Source organism: Nothoprocta perdicaria, unplaced genomic scaffold, assembly GCF_003342845.1.
Source record: "Nothoprocta perdicaria isolate Ctin4 unplaced genomic scaffold, notPer1 scaffold_43, whole genome shotgun sequence".
NCBI lineage: Eukaryota > Metazoa > Chordata > Aves > Tinamiformes > Tinamidae > Nothoprocta > Nothoprocta perdicaria.
In genome coordinates this window covers 2,541,209-2,560,489 of record NW_020455677.1, presented here as the reverse complement: position 1 = coordinate 2,560,489, position 19,281 = coordinate 2,541,209, and the positions used below count along the sequence as shown (strand labels likewise).

At 41.2% G+C, this 19,281-nt stretch overlaps 1 protein-coding gene across 3 annotated transcripts; it reads left to right on the top strand.

Moving 5' to 3' along the window:
- Window positions 1-1,940: 1,940 nt before the first annotated feature.
- PREPL (prolyl endopeptidase like) lies at window positions 1,941-18,812 on the top strand. Of its 3 annotated transcripts, none has more exons than XM_026046247.1 (15): window positions 1,941-1,991; window positions 2,656-2,927; window positions 4,815-5,012; window positions 5,377-5,443; window positions 6,076-6,276; window positions 6,527-6,650; window positions 9,454-9,670; window positions 10,815-11,000; window positions 12,435-12,638; window positions 13,385-13,560; window positions 14,897-15,113; window positions 15,358-15,507; window positions 16,496-16,622; window positions 17,681-17,763; window positions 18,489-18,812. In XM_026046247.1, exons 2-15 carry the CDS (start codon window positions 2,712-2,714, stop codon window positions 18,534-18,536), a joined length of 2,214 nt encoding a protein of 737 aa, XP_025902032.1. In that variant the 5' UTR covers window positions 1,941-1,991; window positions 2,656-2,711; the 3' UTR covers window positions 18,537-18,812. The 3 variants fall into 3 exon arrangements, with proteins under 3 accessions (XP_025902032.1, XP_025902034.1, XP_025902033.1); XM_026046248.1 differs by having other exon boundaries at window positions 1,964-1,991; window positions 2,688-2,927; XM_026046249.1 differs by lacking the exon at window positions 15,358-15,507.
- The last annotated feature ends 469 nt before the right edge of the window (window positions 18,813-19,281 follow it).

Sequence of the window (19,281 nt, the reverse complement as noted above, 5' to 3'; positions counted from 1 at the left end):
TAACATCTCTGTATACAATCTGTGTAGGATTCTGTGCATATACATATATATATATGGTATGTGTATAAAYAAACATTTATTTACTTTACAAATAGTTCATTTACCAAATTTACTAGGCAATTTACAAGCTTAGACTAACAAAGATATGGAAAAAGACTTGAAACACACACATCCTTTGCAGAGAGAGAAAGCACAAAAAGAAAAGCTTTTAATAAGGTTTTTCAGTTTAGACAGGACACAGCCAATGCCCTCTCCTCATTTATTATYTATTTTTTTAATCCTGGGAATAGAAATCAATTAACCAGACCCCATAAAAAAAAAAAATCTGTGAGAAGGACTGTGAGCAGAACAAGATGAAGACAATGGCACAGCAAGTTTACAGATTTCAGGAAAGTTTTTCTTAAACTTTCATCAGGGAAGAGTGGGATCAAGCGGCATCCTGCATGTCCCAGCGGGAACAGGGACAGCAGGATCCAAATCCCTCTCTCCCTGGACACATCATGATGCACTTTATTGAACTTGGTGTTTGCCCCTTCTCCAGTTTCTCTGTTAAACACAGTGGCTAAAGCTGCCAGCCACGCAGAGTGAGGAGTTCAAACACAGCTTCCCAGAACTTATTCAGTCCTTTTTAACACATACTATGTATGTAACTCACCACAGCATTTGGCTAATAACAATATATTCCGTGATTCTGACAAGCTATATTAAAAAGTACTGCCAAACATCAAACTTGATATATATGTTATTAATATATTTACATATGTATGTATGTAAAGTTCTATATTTACATATATATATGTAAAATCCTAGTTCTTTATGCTCGCTTCATAGGATATCTGATAAAGGGGCTTTTTTCTTAATTAAATCAGCGCACACTCAAGCGTCCTTCCCACAGCAAATCAATTTGTGCATGCACTGAACAAGCGCACATTCAGTATATGAACACACCGCAGCACCGATCTCCAGTAAGGGGTTGTTATTAGCAGTATGAAAAGCATTTTAAAAGCCCTGTAAGAAATACTTCAGTGGTGCTCCTTWAGAGGAGGGTATAAGGAAGGTGGCACCTTCCTCCTCTCCAGGGACACATCTGCAGCAAGGAGGGCGCTTCTGCTTCTTGCTTCACATGGATCACTAAGACTGCGTTGATCCGTGCTCACGGAGCACACGCAAGCGACAGGAAAACTGAAGAACGTGGAAAACCAGCGATTCTGCAGAGGGAAGTTTCGGGCAYGGGCAGCTTGGAGATGGAGCCGCCTGTCTGCCCCTCCCCAGCCCCATCCCTGTCCCGGGACAGCTTCCCGACCACAGCCCGAGGGGGAACGGCTCTCCCTGCGGCACGGGGAGCATATATCTCTATAGGCATGTATATAKCTCTATAGGGGTCTGTATGTACGCGCGTGGCTGCCGCTGTGAGGCGGCGCGCCGGCTTCCCGCCCAGCCCGCCCCCGGCGCGCAGCCCGCCCCCTCGCACGTTACAAGCTAACGGCAGCGCCCGGCCGCTAACGGCTGCAGCCGCCGCCGCCACGCGGGAGGCCGTTGTCCCCGGCCGTTGTCGCTGCCCGCGCCCCGACGGGACGGCAGGGCATCCCGGCAGAGAGCCCCTCTCTTCYCCGCGCCCCGCGGGCTCCCCCTACCTGTCCGAGCAGCCGCCATCGGGCCCTCGCTGCGGCGCCGGGGTGGCGCCGGGAGCCGGCGGCCTCGGCCATGCGGCGGCGCGCGGGGAGCCCGGCTCAGTGCGCGGCGAGCGGCGGCCCCGGGCGAGCCCCGCGCAGCTGCCCGCGCCGCGCGCTAGGACTAGGCGCAGCGCGAGCGGGGCGCCATCTTTACTAAGGGCAGGCGAAGCGCCCGGCGCGGCGCCCTACCCGCCCGTCCGCCCGAGGCGCCAGCGGGAGGGCAGCGCTTCCCGGCGCCGCCTCCGCGCTCCYTGCAGGCGCGCCTCGAGACGGCTCGGCCTGAGCGCCACGCGGGGAAACGGTGCCCGTGCGGCAAACGTGAGTGACCGCTCAGCGGCCGCCCGGCGCCCCGCGCTGCGCAGCCGCTGCCTGAAGCCCCCGCCGCCATGTTGACTAGGGGCAGGCCCCTTCCTGGCTGGCGCTGCCTGCCATCTTAGCCGGGGGCAGCGGCCCGCGGGCAAGGAGCGCGGCTGGGGCCAGGCCGGACCGGGACGGGATGGGATGTCCCCCCTCCCCGCAGCTGGCGGGGGGACATCGGGGGTGTGCCCGGCGGCTCTGAGACACTGGCGTGTTCTGCTTATTCCTCCCACTCTGCCAGCGACTTGCGTCTGTTCCTTTGCTATTTGGTTACTTTCCTCGGATAAAGTGTTTTATGTTATTATTTAAAAAAACAAAAACAAACAAACAAAAAAAAACCCCAAAAACTCCCAGGAACTTTTTTGGTTTGGGTTTGTGAGCCTTTAGCCACGCACAGTTACATCTTCCTTCCCGCTCCCTCGCAGCTCCACCAGGGCTAACCCTGGGAAGCGCGTTTTGGGGAAAGGGGCCGCGTGGAAGTGACACGAGGCTCTTGTTACAAAGAAACAACTTCAGCTTCACTCCTGTCTGATTTCCTTAGCAGGTTATTTTGAAAGGTGCTACACTGTTGCTAATTTAGAAAGGCCTAGATACTTTTTTGTTAATGAGCATTTCCAATTTGCAGCATAAATAACCAGCGATTTGGGGACTCTCCAGAAATCTCAGGTTGATTGCTGAGACATGAAGATTTGGGCATCGCCTATGAGACTGCAAAACATTTTCCACGTGCTGAACTTGAGCATCAAATGCTGCCCTAAACCTGGCCATCTTCCAGCGATACCTCCCCACAGCCTAACACAGCCCCGGAGGTGCCTTATCCTAGAGGAGGCTGGAAGCACATGGAGCAGCGCGCTGCCACCAGGAAGCCTTCTGCACAGGAGAGGCTTCTCCTGCGAGGTAGGCAGTGAGGTAGGCATTAAGCTGAGGCTTAATGTCAGCAGCATCTTGACCCACCTGCTAAGGAAATCTGCCACGTTGCTTCAAATGTCAAGGAAAGTTCCCCCCTGCCAAAGGGTTTCAATGGAGCAGGGTACTAAATACTAGGATTTCAGCTATGATCAAAGGCATGTGGCTTTTCTCAAGCTTTCTAAGCTGCTTTGATGTCAAAGCACACTTGGGTTGATTTTGCTGGTGTAGCTTTTTTTTTTTTTTTTTTTTTTTTGTTTTCAATAGAATCCACCCAATAGATTCAGTTAAAGTGTCAAGTAATCTGTGGAGAGACATTACATAGTATAAAGTGCCCAAACTGATGATATCAGATTTAGCCACTGTGAGCTGGCTCTGGTGCTCGACCAATTTGACTCCTTCCACGCTGCCCTGGGAGTCACAATTTGCACCCTGTTAGAACATTTGATGTCTTACAGTGGCACTCATATGCACCAGAAGTTCTTTAAAAATACTTGGATTCATTTGCTTCATTTTTATAAGTATTGCTGAAAGAAGTTGTGGATCCTACAATTTTACATTGGCCTAACGGGAGACTCCCRATGTACATGAAAGGCAAGTTTCTACATATCCACTCTTAAATGTCCGGAGACTGCATTCAACTGGAGGAAATTCCGGCACTAAGATGAGTTGAATGTGAAGGAAAAACCTGCTGGGCAGCATGGTCGGTGCTTGCCACATTCTTACTCTTCCCTCAGCACCCAGTTGTGGCCACTGTGGGGTTTTGTGGGCTTCTCTTTGGGGGAACAGTGATTGCTTTTCTTACCAAGGCCATTCTTCCACTTCCATTTGTCTCCTCAATGGAGAGCACGTCTTTAGGTTTTAGGATTTATTTTCTTTCTGTTTGTTTATTTCCTTTTTGCTTGTTTCTTTTTTCTTTCTTGAGTTTCTTTGCCCTGTGCTTCTAACTAGATTAACTTTTGGTCTGAACCACTAAAAAGTGTTCATATATGCTCTTATGACTGATGCAGTTAACACTCACAAGGAGTTTAGATGATAGAGGCTTGGGAATGGAGGTTTTTGGAACTTTTTTTTTTTTTTTTTTTTTTTTTTTTTTAAACAGAGGAACTATTCATGATGCTAACTTTTAAATTCTCAAGCATTTGTGAAGACAAACCAGGAGCCAATGGTTACTGGCTGCAGAATGAGGATGGTGTATAAGTCTATGCTGGTGTTTAAGTTTAAAGACATTTCTGTAATATATTGAAAGCTATTTTGTGTGGTCTGTGCACTATTGCTACCTCAATATATGATATTTAACTAGCTATTTTACAGCAAGCAAATAGAACCATTTTTTTTTTGTATTAGCAGTTTTAACACATTTCCAACATTTTAGCAAGAGGAGACRTGACTTTGTTGACAGGTGGGTAGTGGTAGTAGTCTGCTCATGGCCCTGCCCAGAAAACTAGATCCATGAGCTTATTCTTAATTACAATAGCTGGAAAACTTCTAACCTAAGACAGGAAAATGATGAGAAAGCACCTCTGAAAAAAAAAAAGTAATACAATTCAATAAAAATTAACTGGAAAATCAGGTCTAAGACAAGAACAAAAAATCACATATAATCAAGAGTATACATTAACCTAAATTTTGGTTAAAAAAAAAAAAAGGACCTTAAAAAGATTTCAAAAGTACACTTGAAAATTCCCTCCTAATCGATCAGGAAGAACTGAAATTCTCATCCAAACTTTTTTTTTTCCCACTCCAAATGACTCATACACTGGGAGTAATGCAAAGTTATTTTGCCAGTATATGGCTAAGGAAAGATTATTATTATTATTACAYATTCTTATTTGAACCGACTACTGTCTTACAGTCACTGCTGGTTTTCCTTACCAGGAAGTGATGAAGGTTTCTCACAAAGGAAACAAAACCCCATCTGTAATCACATCAGAGCTTTTGTACACGGACCTTCTGAGAGCTGAGCAAGAAAACTGGAACAAAAACTCGGCAAGATACAAATCTAGGATAAAAAGAATCAAGCGAAAATTAGAGGAACTGCATGACAAATACACACTCAATTTAAGCAGCCCAATGGTAAGTAGTGGCAAATAATACCAAATATCCCAAGATATTGTATAAATAAGAGACAGTGAAGCCATTCCTGCCATAAAATCCCGTTTCACTGTTTATTTTATGGTGGTAGTTTTGATTTTTGAATGTTTGATTTTTGTTTTCTGGAGCAGCTAACTCCCTCATTCCCCCTTTTCTCTATCAGGTGTATGTGTTGTATTTCATTTGTGTGTATGTTATGTTTGTGTTTGATAGAACACTGACACATGTAGAGGTTCTAAGAAAAATACTCCAATCTTTAACAAAAGAACAAGATATATTTTACACAGGCATTAGACTTGAAATTAAACTTGAAACAAATGAAACACATTTGTTTTGCATTTAACAGATTAGGTTTGGAGAGAATGTGTACTTTGAAGACAATGGATGCATATTTCTTTCAAAAGCAGGTGATGGTAAGAGATTTCCTAACTCGGTATGACTGTGAAAAATATTCTGCATGTATCATTTTTTCATAAATTAAAGCATAATTGCTTGGTTTCTGGAAGTAATATAGCCACACTAGAAATAAAATATTTTGATAAAATTCATTAATGATTAGTAAATAATTTTAGAATCCTGAATCTGAAAAGTTGAGAAGTATTAGGGAATAGTATATACTGTTCTGAAACTACCACAGTAGATCACTCTAGGTATTTATCATCTTTAATGACTGTTTACAGTATTCCATTTTTACTAGGATGATACGTGTGACCCATCTTGTATTGCTTGGCAATATAAATACTATCTTAAAGCTTTCATCATAAATTGCTGTTGGGGGATGCTGGTAAGTTTCTGGAGAGAAAAGTCATTTCTCTTCAGCATCCTGGCTTAGAACTTTATAAAAGGCAAAGTACCTTCATCCATTTTGATTATTTTACAAAAAATGTTTTTGCAAGTATCTCCTAAAACAAATATTTGGTGCTAATAAATAGAAGTATACTACAGGCACACTTGTTAAGTCAAGTTACTGATTAYTAACCATGCCTGTTCATTTAGTCAATTCTCTAATTACAGCGTTCTTTGGTGCCTGTATTGTTTCATGCAGCAGATAAAGCAAGTGTTTTATTCAGTACTGAAGATCTTGGCTTTTCTGATGCCCATATCCAACGGATCAGAATTTCACCAGATCAGAGGTATATGGCTGTCAGCCTAAAAAGTGAAAATTCTGAAGAGGCAACCTGTGTTGTTGTGAAGCTTGATCGTTTTCCTGTTCTGGAGAAAGTCATTCCAAATTCCTTTAGTTTTGGTAAGTGGTTTACAAATATTCCATGGACCACACCAGCTTTCAGTAAAACATTTTTCTCAGTCAACAATAAGAAATTGCTGGTACTAGTTTTTAACAAAAGAAGGAGATAACCTTGCTGGATGTAATGCTTATAGCTGTTGAATTGTTTCTGGACTTGCCTTTGGACAGTAAAAGCAGGAGTTTTTTAGCTTTGCTTTCAGTAACACAGGATACTGTTCCAAATTTGATGCGCATTGGCCTTCTTTTCCAGAATGGGCTACAAGTGATGTTCTGTTTTACACAATTCAGAAGAATCTGAAATGCCAGGAAGTGTTTATGACTTCTTTCACTGATGAGAAACATACTAAATTAGTTTACTCAGAACAAGATGCAAGGTAAAACTTATCTAAAATAYATTAAGTTCACATATCCTAGAGTATTTTATATGTAAAATCTCTATATATTTTCTATAATATAAAAAAAACTTTTATATCCTATTCAAAAGGGTTGAAGTGATTTAAGTTGTTTTCTTTTCTCAGTATTGCCATATGTGGTCTGAGAATGTGCTCAGTTCTCTTGATTTGTGATCACTGAAGATTTAACTTTTCTCTGTTACCTCATGAGTTGAGCTGAGTTTATAAATGTCAAGGTCAGTTTCGGGTCAGGGTGTCCTTTAATGAAAGTGTGACAGTTCCATACAGAGTACATCAGACTGTGGATTTCATTTTGTTTTCTCTGCTATTGATGTCTGATGCATCTTTTAAAAAACAGAGAAGTTCAGGCGAATCCTTGCTCTGGGTAATGGATGGGCAAAATCATTATAGCATTCCCAGAGATGGAACTATTCTTGACTGAATACCCTCTCAATAACCTTTCTTTAAGCAGTGGGTTAGGAAGACAAGAAGGCTCTTGCTAAACTCTGTGCAGAACTCGTTTTTCAGTCATGTAGCCTGAAAAGATCAGATTTAGATGCCGCACTGTAAATATTTGTGATTAAACTCCATCCAAAGTTATAGCTGCAGTAACGAAATGTCCATTATTCTCTCAATCATCAGAGAGAGAGAGAGAGAGAGAGAGAGAGAGAGAGAGAGAGAAATCCACATCTGAGATGGAGTAAATAAGATCCTTTTTTCTGTTTGTGTTTAATACATACATTTTTATGAGCAAGATACACTGACCTGGCACTTCCCTACAGGGAAACTGTTGGCATAATTCAGAAGGTCACAGTCATTACAGCAAATCTAATAGAAACTTACTCTAAAGGCTCACCTACCAGTGCAGCTTGTGCTGTAACTGAACTCACTTGCGGTGGGAGAAGGCAAGGCATTCCTTTGTATGGCCATTGAACAGTTCTGTTCTGTATCTTACTCTCTCTTTTACTTGCAATCAAATACATTTCAGAGGCTGAAGATTGCTTTTTCTTTTTAATGAAAAAAAAATAAAAATTGACAACTCCAAAAACTATTGTGGTGCCAACGCCTGGGTTCTTGGGAGGAAGCTTCAACTTTCTCAGGAGCAGCCTGTGTTTCAGCTCAACTCCTTTAGAAACAAGGTCAGTAGAGCTGACCTGCTTCAGAAACTCAGCTATTCCTGCCCTCCTAAAGATGTCAAGAGGGTGTAAATAGGAAAAGCAGYAATTAATATTTTGAAGCCTAAGTGGATCACTGCTGCGGTCATGTAACCTGCCCTGGGTAACACAGATTAGGATACTCAGACCTGCACTTGCTTCATGAAAGCTGCTTGGTGACGGAGCTGGTTTTGCACTTMGATATTCACTCCGAGAGATTCAAAATCAAAGTGCTGTGTCCCTGCTAGGTCATTCCATTAGTCATTCATCTAGAAATAGGAATTTGACTTTCAGCCTGAACCTGTCTAGTATTGGCATCCAGCCACTGCCTATCATTCTGTTTTCTGTTGCTATCTTTTAGAAAAAAATAAAAGCAGGTATTTCCTTGGGCTCTGATATTTTGGGATATTCATGTAACTTCTTATTAGCGTGGAGGAAAAAGCCTTATTTTTCCAGACCGAGTTASTTTTTCTGCATGCTTTGCAAAGCTATATATAAATTTAATATAGGCACAAAAAATATTTCATTAGTTCTGCATATGGAAATAGTATCATTACCCTTCCCTTACTGGTATTTGGCTTACAGGTCTGTGTGATCTCAAAGGTGGAATATAGCTGTGTGAGTAAAGCTGCTTTTCTTTGAACTATCTAATATTAAGTTTTGTATAGGTTCTATAATTTTAGTATCTATCACTTGATGTTTGTCAGCTTTCAGTAAAATTACTCCTAAACATAACAAATGTCTGTTTTATTCTGACTTAACTGTACAGGAAAAAAAGTAGAGGGGAGATAGCTTCAGGGAAACTTTGCCTTTTCCTTTTTCTCCATGTTTATATACATTAAACCTTAAAGAGATATAATCAAGGCTGTCAAGAAAATAATAGTTTTTTAAAAATTTACTTTCTCATGCCCACTGTTTATCCAATCAGCCTGAAATCATAAAAGCAGCACTGAACTGAATCATACCCAAAGCTAAGCAACATTRTTATCAGTTTTTCTTTTTTTCAAGAGTATGTTGCTTTCTATAACTTTGTCTCCCTGTGTGACTTTTTGTTTCCTCAGGCAATTCCTTTCCTTGCTTGCCGCTTTATCGCTTCAACACTGTTCATCTTGTTTTATATAGGCTTCTGTGATCTTTTTAAAAGTTCCTGTTTTTCTGGATTTTTTTTTTCTATTCCCATCCTTTATTAATTTGAATCGTCCTTTATTACGTCTTCTTGAAAAAGGCTTACTAGTTCAATAAAGACTTCTAGATTTTGCATGATTTTTACAGCCTGTATACAACTGTGACCTTTCAGTCCACCTCAGCAATGCAAAAACACTAATTCAGTTGGGCAACAACTGAACTGCTCTCTTTGCAGGTTTCAGGCTGCAYGCACAAAAGGGGTTTCCTGAATCCCAGGAAAAATACTACAGAGAAATACTACAGACGTGGGTTTGGGAACCACTCATTGTAGAATTTCTCCAGTCTAGTTACAGGCCTGCAATCTCTTACCTGGTTGCTTCAGAATCATTTTTTTTATACTATTTACTTATTTTCCTTTTTTTTTTTTTTTTTTTAAACCACAGTGTGATCTATTTTTTAAAATGTTAATCAGTTTATAAGCTTAGGATTTTATTTTATTTTTGCAGATTTTTTGTAGACATATATTGCACGAAGGACAGACGTTTTCTTACCATCAACAGCAACAGCAAGACAACCTCAGAAGTGTGGCTGGTTGACTGTAGTCATCCTTTTAAGTCACCTGTTCTTGTGCAAGCACGAACAAAAGGGGTCATTTATCACGTGGAGCACAGAAATGATGAGTTATATATTCTTACTACATATGGAGAGCCTGCAGAGTATAAGGTAGTCTTACCAGTTAATAAGATTAGTTGTGCTCATTCAGATGCATGTGATCCACAGTTCTGTGGACCCACAGTTTACTGAAATAATTTAAGAAAGTGACACATGCCGAGAATTGCATCTCTTCAAAAGCTGACAGTATGAGGTGGAATCTTTCACCTGTGTCCTGCTGAATTGACTCTAACTCATCTGGTAACAAATGGGAATGATTTTSCTTTACGTGCCATTTGTCTTGCATTTAAATAAGTTGGTGATTTCAGTCCATATAACCAAACAGCCTGCACCTCAACTGGCCACACCAAAAGCATTTATTACGTGTAATATATGAGAATGAAACTGACCTTTACAGGTTTTTCAGGAATTTACTTCTGCCCATGCTGATTTTCCAGTCACATTCCAGTGTTTTCACTGGCTGCTTTTCCTTCATAATGGTATCTCAGAGAGTTTACCAAGACTTACMGAGCAGAAATGCTGTCCTGCTCTGAGGACAGGTCCTTCTTTTGTACGTAGTGCACAGGTGGGAAGTGCTGACCTTCAGATAGGAAAACGTCACCTTCTGTCAACATGGTATGTTCCTTTTCTGCTGTGAAAGGAACTTATTCTGAAGCTTTGACGGAAGCTTCCTAAAGATGGTTAAAAGATATTTTAAACTTGAAAAAGGCCTCTTTTAGAAATAAGATTAATTTCCAGTTATTTTAAAAGGTCTTCGCAGAACAGGCCCTTCCTCCCGAGGTCACTTTCAACAAACCTTGTTTGGAAAGGGGAGGCTGGAAAGCCCTGGTGGAGCTAAAGGCAGAAGAATGAGAGAACCACAGTAGGAGGAGSTTGAAGACTGGAGCTCAAACGGAGAGACTGTGACTACTTAGATGAGCAGGCAGCAGAACCCACCTTTCCAGAGGCACCCTACCTACTCTGCCCTGATACCCCATCCCAGGGTACTCTGCCAACCAACTCTTCTTGAAAGAGTGCAATAGAGTTGCCAAAACAAGGCTGTCACACAGATCTTGCCTGCTGTCAGTAAAGGAAATTTAAAAGCTTACGACTTTCCCTATAAAAATGCTATACAGGATCATATGTATTTCTGTACATCTCATAACTCTTATTGCATCTCTTTATAACACAGGGTTGTTCTTTTTTGCTTTTGTAGCTGATGAAGGCACCAGTAGCTTCCAGTGGCATGGAGAACTGGCAGTTATTTTATGCATTGGAGGAAAAGACCAAGCTAATAGACTTGGAGATGTTCAGTAATCACTGCGTTATGTTCTTGCAGCGCAACAGACACCTCTGTTTAGATGTGATTTCTTTTCTTTCTCATTCAGTTCAGTCAATTAAGGTATGTGTATTAAACRTAATCACTTTTTCTTTTTTCAGCACTTTTTTTTTTGTATAACACTATACTAAAAGCAAAGGTAAAATTCAGGAGTCAGTGTGCTAAGGAAACTATGATAGTGACAAATCTGTCATCATGACTAATTGTAGTACATGAGGGTGTTCTTCAGGATGTCACGTGGTGGATTATTGTAGCACTTAAAGTTTCAAAGCAGCTATACTGTGAGTCAGTTCTTTTTCAGTTTATTACTGTCAGGGTTTTTACTGTATGGCCATTTTTTATGTACTGTTTTATAGTACTTGATTCCCTACACACTTTCCTTAGTTTTATTAGGCTTATTTTTGGTTCCATGCCTCAGTCTAAGCAAAGAAATAAGCCTGGCTCTCCTGGAGGGGAGAGATTAGAACATTCACAACGTAAATATGGACACCATGGCCTGCTAAATGGCAGAACTGGTACCGTGGTTCTCCTTTGAATGTATTTCTTCCCTTTTCCAGTTGTTGGTAAGTTCTTGCTGATTAAAGAGAAGGTGACTCAATTCAAAAACCTATTTTCTGGAAACCATTCAGCCGAATTATTTTATATTTTTTCAGGGCAACAAACCAGTCTGCATAACTCATATGTTTACTGAAACACGTTACCAATGGTATATTCTATAAAACTGCTATAGATCAAGGTTTTTAAACATGATACTCTGTTATGGTCTCTGAAATCTTTGATTTTTAGAAACAGTTTTAGTTTATTTATTCAGAAAAGGGCTACAGTGCTGTAGAACTTTGACTTTTGCTGCCATTTCAGAAGATTCTAGCAGCCTAACCCAAGTAAACCATGGCCTGGCAGAGGGTTTGACTAAGTCCCTGCTGTTCTCAAAGAATGAATCTTGATTTCTTTTATTCGAAGCAGAGYTAAAAATCTTGCATATAATAGCAGTAAGTGTCTGAGGGGGAATGTGCCAGGAAAAGGTTTTGTTCTTCACAATGGCTGGCCCTAGGCACAAAGTTAAGAGGCAGGGCTTTGGAGTGGCTTAGCATTACTGAGCTACCTCCCAGCAAAGCCATAACAACTGATAGCAACTTGGCTGTACAACGCGTTGAAGGAGAGCTGGAAACCAGAGGGGAAATAAGACCTAAAATTCAAAAACAATGCAGAATTTATTTGAAATGTTCTCTTTAAAATGTTACAGTGCCCCTCTACACTAGATTTGAGTTTGGATTTGTTTCTAGCTTAGTTCATCGTTGAAGTTCTTCCTTAAGACCACTCCATGAAGTCTTTCACTTTCTGATTGTTTCAGTATTGAATTTTAAAGACAGACTGTTTGTGCTAGATACAAACTGAAGATAATTAGCTTGGCACTCAGAATCTTTGCCTCTGAAGGACATGCTAGGCTAAGTTTAGAAGCAGTGTAAGGCTCTCACTTCAAATGCTCTGTTTTCTCAGCTGCCTACGTGGGCCTGTGCCTTTGAATTGGAGTCTCATCCTGAACACAGCACCAGCACTTGCTATTTTCAGCTCACCTCCCCAGTACAGCCCCCCAAGCGCTTTGCCTATTCATTTAAAGCAAATAATCTCATTGAGCAGGCTGAGCAAGAGGTACCAATTATTAAGAATTGTCACACTACACGTTTACTTGCTAAAAGCAAGGTAAGGTTTTTGCAGTCCTTTTCCTGTTCCCTTTATTCTTCCCTTCCTCCTCTCCCTTTTAAAGAAAATGCATTTGGCAGGGAATAGAGATTTAGAAAAATATAAGGAGCGGTTAGTGCTATAGTTGCTAAACAGTGGGTGTTTTCTTCAGTGGTATAGAAAAGAACAAGTCGTGATAAAGGGTTTTTTTTTTTTAAATAATCGGGGTGTGCGAGAAGAGATAACAGCACCTGATGAGTCAAGAAGCTTTGCATAACATAACTTGAACTTGCTAGCTGATGGATGGYATCATATCCTATGGGATAAAAAAGAATGCCAGTGCTTGAAAAGAACACTCCGTAACCGTCACCACAGTACAAAGCAAGAAAGGGCAGTTTTAACCAGCCTGAGCATAAAAAAAATGGATATGTTAATAAGGAGTTTATGCTGCAGTAAGTGGTAAACTGTTTTGTTAATAATAGATATTCTTGGTGCTAAAGAGGGAAGGAAGACTTGGGTGCTTTGATAGTKTAAAAACACCTCAGGTGTTGCACTTAAATGAATTTTATACTCTGCATCTGTAAGTCTACACAGCAGAGGTTCARCCTCTTGCTTTATTTTTCAAGAGTGCTTTGTGCAATCTAAGTGAAAAAATTACTGTAATCAAAAAAAAACACATTTTAAAATAAATAATTGAAGTTTTCATTGCCCTGTATCATTGAGATTTCTAAAATATCCTTCATTGTAAAATACTCCTTCATTTCCAGGATGAAACTTCGGTGCCAATTACAGTTTTTCATAATACAAAGTCTAAAGAACTGCACAGGAAACCACTTCTAGTTCATGTATATGGAGCTTATGGCATAGATTTGAACATGAGCTTTAAAGAAGAGAAGCTGATGTTAATTGAAGAGGGTTGGATATTAGCATATTGCCATGTTAGGTAAGCCAAATATAAAGTGAAATTAAGATTTTTTTTTTTTTTTTAAATGGGACACAGTTGACATGAAACTGAGCAGGTACATAATGTTTTTTCATGTAGCTGTACCTGCTCCTTCATGCTGTTCGCTTTATTCACTCTGTTTCTAGAATGGTTAAGCAGTTTTAACAAAAAGTAAATTTTGCTGAGAATATACATATATATATATATATGTATTTAGAAAATAACATACTAGGTTCGCAATTCTCAAGTGAACAGTATAGCTGCATTTAGCTTAACATACCTGGGACCTTCTCCTCTTGTCCTTGCCTGGAGATGTTTTGAATGCGTCTTCAAATTGCAGTGTTGTGCTACCACCCTCTCCTTCCTGGGGTATTGTGTGATACCAAACTCCTATTTGATCTGCTTTCTAAAAAGCTTTTGTCTTTCTGCAACAGTAAGGAAGGGTTTAACCTGCACCTCTTGTTCTTTTATTGGCCGAATCCCCTGTTTAGCTACAAACCCGCTAGTTTAATGAAACCCCTGTGTACAGCAGGCTTCACGTTTTCTTTTAGATAATAGTGCAGTGGATGAAGATAACAAAGGACTCACTTCAGTGAGGAGAAGGAAGAGGGGGAATTGAACAATCGTTTGAAATAAGCCCTGCCAAAATAAATTCAGCATACAAATATATTCAGCCTTACAATGCAGTGGGAAGCGCATGCAGCTCTTCCTCCCACAGCTGTCTCTTGGCACAAGTGGATCCTCTTTATTTTACAGTGGCAGCACCGAAGAGGAAGAGTACCAAAGGGGCAGTTAATGCGCTCAGAACTCGAATAAGTTAACTCCTTGTGTGGAAAGGAACATAAATTGCATTTTAGCTCTGAATATTACAACCTGCAGAGTTTCATGTAGTATTCAAAATTCAGAAATGAGACAAAAAATAAAATTAACTGGCAGCTTCATAACTTAAGTTTCACAAAAGGCAAAGTCTGAGTGTTTCATTGAGGAGCTGAGCAATATTCCCACCTCTCTCAAGGAGCATCACTGATGGGAGGAGGAAAGCAGCACTTCCCAAAGTGCTTTTTCCCAATGAGTCCCAGGTATAAGCACACAGGGAGCGGGGTGCAGAGGGAGCCCTGRTGCTCTTTGGGTTTTCACCACTCATCACACAAGGATTTTTTTTCAATTTATGCYTGTATATTTCTTCCATAAAGGACAATAAAGACGGAAATAAAAGGAAGAGTTAACTGGGAAAGCAAGCTGGTTTTGCTCCATTAGCTGGGTGGCTTCATTAGCTAAAGCTTTGCTGCTTAATGTTTTCCAGAGAATCTCCCAACTTGAACTGTTTTAATTTCAGGGGTGGGGGAGAGCTCGGCCTTAGCTGGCACAAGGATGGCTGTCAGCACAAAAAGCTCAAAGGCCTCCACGACCTCCAGGCTTGCATAACRTTGCTGCACGAACTGGGATTTTCTCAGCCAAAGTCGACAGCAGTAGCAGCCGCCAGTGCTGGGGGAGTCCTTGCAGGAGCTCTGTGCAACACAGATCCAGAACTCATCAGAGCCGTGGTCTTGCAGGTGAGGTGACACGTTTCCCTTCTGGAAAATGAGGCTGAACTGTTTCTGTTTTGACTCGCCTGTCAAACAGGAAACATTTGGAAACATTTCAGTCCAAAAAACATTTGGAAACATTTCAGTCCAAAATCATAATTTTCATTCGTTTGAAAATACCTTGTCGTTGGTATTTGAGTTCCTGTCGTGTTTGCCAACTTCCTTCTTCTTCTTTTTTTTTTTTTTTTTTTTTTTTTAAACAACTCTTAAGGCTCCTTTCCTAGATGTTCTAAATACTATGTTGAAAACTCATCTCCCACTGACAATCGAAGAACAGGAAGAATGGGGAAATCCATTAGCAGATGAAAATACTATGRAGTATATMAAAAACTATTGTCCTTACCAGAATATTAAGCCACAGGTAAAATTKCCCCCCCCCCCCCCCTTTTTTTTTGGTCAAATTCTGTAGTAATGAAAGGATAGTAATTGCTAGGAAAATAATGAAAAGTGGGTAACTGGAATTTCTTAAAATTATATTTTACCTTTTTGGTGCTTTAAACTTCAACACTTAGGCTGAGCTTACACTAAACTGAATCATTAGTACAAACAGAAATTATTTCTGTAATAATAAAGTAGTTGGGGTCATGATGACTGTTGAAATTAACTAAACTCCTTCCCTTAAATGATCACTTGCCTTTAAAAGCTGTTTTTATTATAGCACAGCCATGAAGTCAGGTTTTTAACAGATGATTGTACAACCCATACCAAAGTGTGAAATACTTTTTTTCTTTTGTGTGGAAGTTCCATTGTTCTGCTGGCTTTTCCAGACTTCCTGCCAAGAGCAAGGAGGTATTTTCCACAAAGAAAATACACTTTATCAACAGTGTAAGAGGAAAAGGAGTTATGGCTTTGATACTGTTATCTCAGAGGAAATTTGACTTCAGTTGAAGTGATGAGCTAGCTGTGTTATATAGATTCATTAATAAGCCAAAYCTTACTCATATCAAAATAGCTATTTTGATAGCTACTTTAGTAGTATTAGCCTTGCAAAAATACATCTGAGCAGCTGCTCTGACTGCTTAAGGTCAGAATAGTCCATTACTGCTGTCCCTTTCTCTGGTAAGCTGCAGCAAACAGACTGCATGAGCCCTGTAGGAGTGGGGAGAGGATTTGTGGTGTTGTGCACCTATAGCACATAGATGATCCCCCAATACGGACCTGTCATTTTCGGACCAAAGTAAGCATTTTTTTCTATTAAAGTTGTAATATTTTTTTAAGCAGATAATTATGTAATAGTTACATTTTAGATAAACATAACAAGTAGTACAGTAACATATATGGATAAAAAAATGTTAGTCACTTTATGGGTAAATTGTCAAGTATTTAACTTTTTTTCCCTCTAATTTCAGCCTTATCCTTCAGTTTTTATCACAGCTTATGAAAATGATCAACGAGTACCACTAACAGGAATTTTAAGATATGTTCAAAAACTTAGGAAGGCTGCAAGAGATTATGCCAGCAGAACAGAAAGGAAAGGTGAGAAAAATGCTACAGCTACTTGAAGCTAATAATCCAAAGATCAATAGTCCTAACTAGGCAGCAGTATGGAGTTCAGCTGCTCCTCATTAAGTGCCTTCACTTGTACCTGTGCCCCAGTATCCAGCTCTCTCGGGTGGTTTCTGGTACGTGCCAGGATGAGACGTGCAGTCACGGGGGCAGATGGACAAGCCTCAGCTTCTGAGATGCGCTCTCCAGAGCCCCGAGAGGCACCACCAGCGCTGCAGACCTTCTTGCAGATGGTTAAATCAGGGTGTTAAGGCAAACTACAGCAGGTTCTGGAAACCCTGTGAGCTGAAGCAAGCTTTAGTCGGGGAGGATTTTAGTGGGGATTGCTCTTCCATAGGCTCTATTGGATGGCTGCTGGCGGGACTGCTGGACAGGGCTAGGTGAACCCATAGTCCAACTACTGTTCTGATTATAGAGCAGCTCTCAAAAGCATCTTGATAAAATCCTGTTTGTATACTCTACAAGAAGGCTCTTTTCCCAGCTTACTGAAACTGCAGACAACAGTCAAGTTAGAATGACAGTTAGGCCCAGATATAGATATTTTTATACCTGAGACTTAGCACCATTGCTGGGAGTATTTCCAGGAAAAGCTGCCTTCTTCAAGCCCTGTTATTTGGCAGTACCATCTAATATCGTGGGAGGCTTCTACTACCAGGCCCAAATAGCTCTTAGATTTGCTTCTCTAAATTTCATTATGGCCCTGCTCTGCTGGCAGCCCATTGCAAAGGCTGCAAAGGAAGAGCTGATGCTGCAGCTGCTGCCTTCGGGCAGAAAGAGAAAGCCCACTTTGGTTCCAGAGACCCAGAGAATAAACATAGAGAGTAGATGTATAAACATTTTCCAAAATTGTGGTTAACAAATGCAGCTAATTCATAGAGGAAGCCTCTGAGCCTTTTTCTTTCCAAAGGAACAGAGAAATTCTGCCAAGATGGAAGGCAGAATCATCTACTCTTAAAGACTTCACATCCCGCTTTCCCTTTCCTCGTTCATCCAGTGTTCAGTGACCACTGACGAGGTTTTTGTTTCAGGAAACTGGACCCCTAACATCATCTTAGACGTCCAGGCAAGGGGCAGTCACTGCGACGCCTCGTGGGAGGATTCCCTAAAGCAGGTATCCCCTTTACTGCCCTCTTCCAGAGCACGTGGCCTGCTGGCCTTGCACTTCACGCTGAAGTCTCAATAGCTCCTGCAATTATGGCAGGGAGTTTGCAGTGATTAAAAGAAAAAGTGCTGGAATTAAGGTTGCTGCTGCCTAGGTAGAAATAAGAGTTAATGGCAGAGCCAGATACTGAACCTCATGGTTCCTCAAATCTCAAAATATTTTTAAACCCCCATTGTAACATGCCCAGAGCTTTGAATAAAAGATTAAGTTGTGGAGAATGTGATTCTAGCAAAAACTCTTGCGCCGTATGCTTAAAAGCTTAAAGTTGTTCTGCTGATCTTTCATTTGCTTCCATCTTCCTCAGGAGGAAAAGAGGTATGATGGGTTTGATTCTTTACRTTTTGGCCGGCATCATCTCTATTAAGGATTGAGTGGTTCATGTTTTCTGCAAATGCATATGCTAAAATACAACATCCTGCCTAGCCTGCCTTCTTGCTACTGCTATCTGAGACTCTCACATTTGGGCACAGATCTTGTTTGTTACGRTTATTTTTTACAATTCCCAATAACTGGCAGGTGTGGCAGTATTTTTCCCTAAATTAATGCTGTAGGGAAAGACCTTGTTTTGCTTAAAGACAACTTGACTACTTGTCATAAATATGGGAAAGGAAGATTAGCACAGCTCTACCTGAAGAACTTGTGTTGTTTGTAATAAAATGTTTTCATTGTTTTAGGTTGCAAGACACATTGCTTTTCTGAGCAAAGAACTTGATAACGAATAAGGTGCTCTCTGCAGCRAGGCATTACATCAAATCCTGCACCTGGCCGACAGACACATCAACCACCTGGAAAAATTTCACATCGGATTTGTATTTATATGGAGAGCAGAAATCCCTTTAAATCCCTTTTTTCCTTCTTGGGTCCCTGTTTTCTGGACACAAGCAGACCAGAAATTTGTGTGTGGCTTCTAAATATACAAAATGAGCATTAACTTTCTTCTGGCAGTCAGCACAGAAGCAGCCTCCCGCGTTACCCAGGTAGGTCAGGACAGCTCTGCGCGCCACAGCGAGGAGCACAGGGCTGCAGTGCAAAGGCCTCGGCGCTGGAAGCTCGAGGTGAGAGGAGATGAACTTTGCCCAGGCAGCCGGGCCCCCGAGAGCTCCGCTCCGGGCCAGGACCTGACACGAGGCAGGACAACGGGGTTCCTGGCTCGGTGACCTCTTGCACCAACCCGCCCCGTGATGTTTATCAGAGCAGATGCCTAGTGCACACCTAGTACTGCTACAGACTGCACTGCGTGCCCATAAAGTCTGCAGGCCAAAACCACAGGCACCAGCTTAACGCCCCCTCCTTCCTTTGTAGCACGGAAGCTACTACTGGAGATGCACCAAATGCAAATCAAAATAAATTAAAAAAAATACAAAAAGGGGATATTCAGTGGAGTTATTAGAGTTGCAAACTCTGAACTGCAGCTGGTGCATCCACGCCAGTTGCACCCTCCATCCTTTGGGTAAAAAAAAAAAAAAA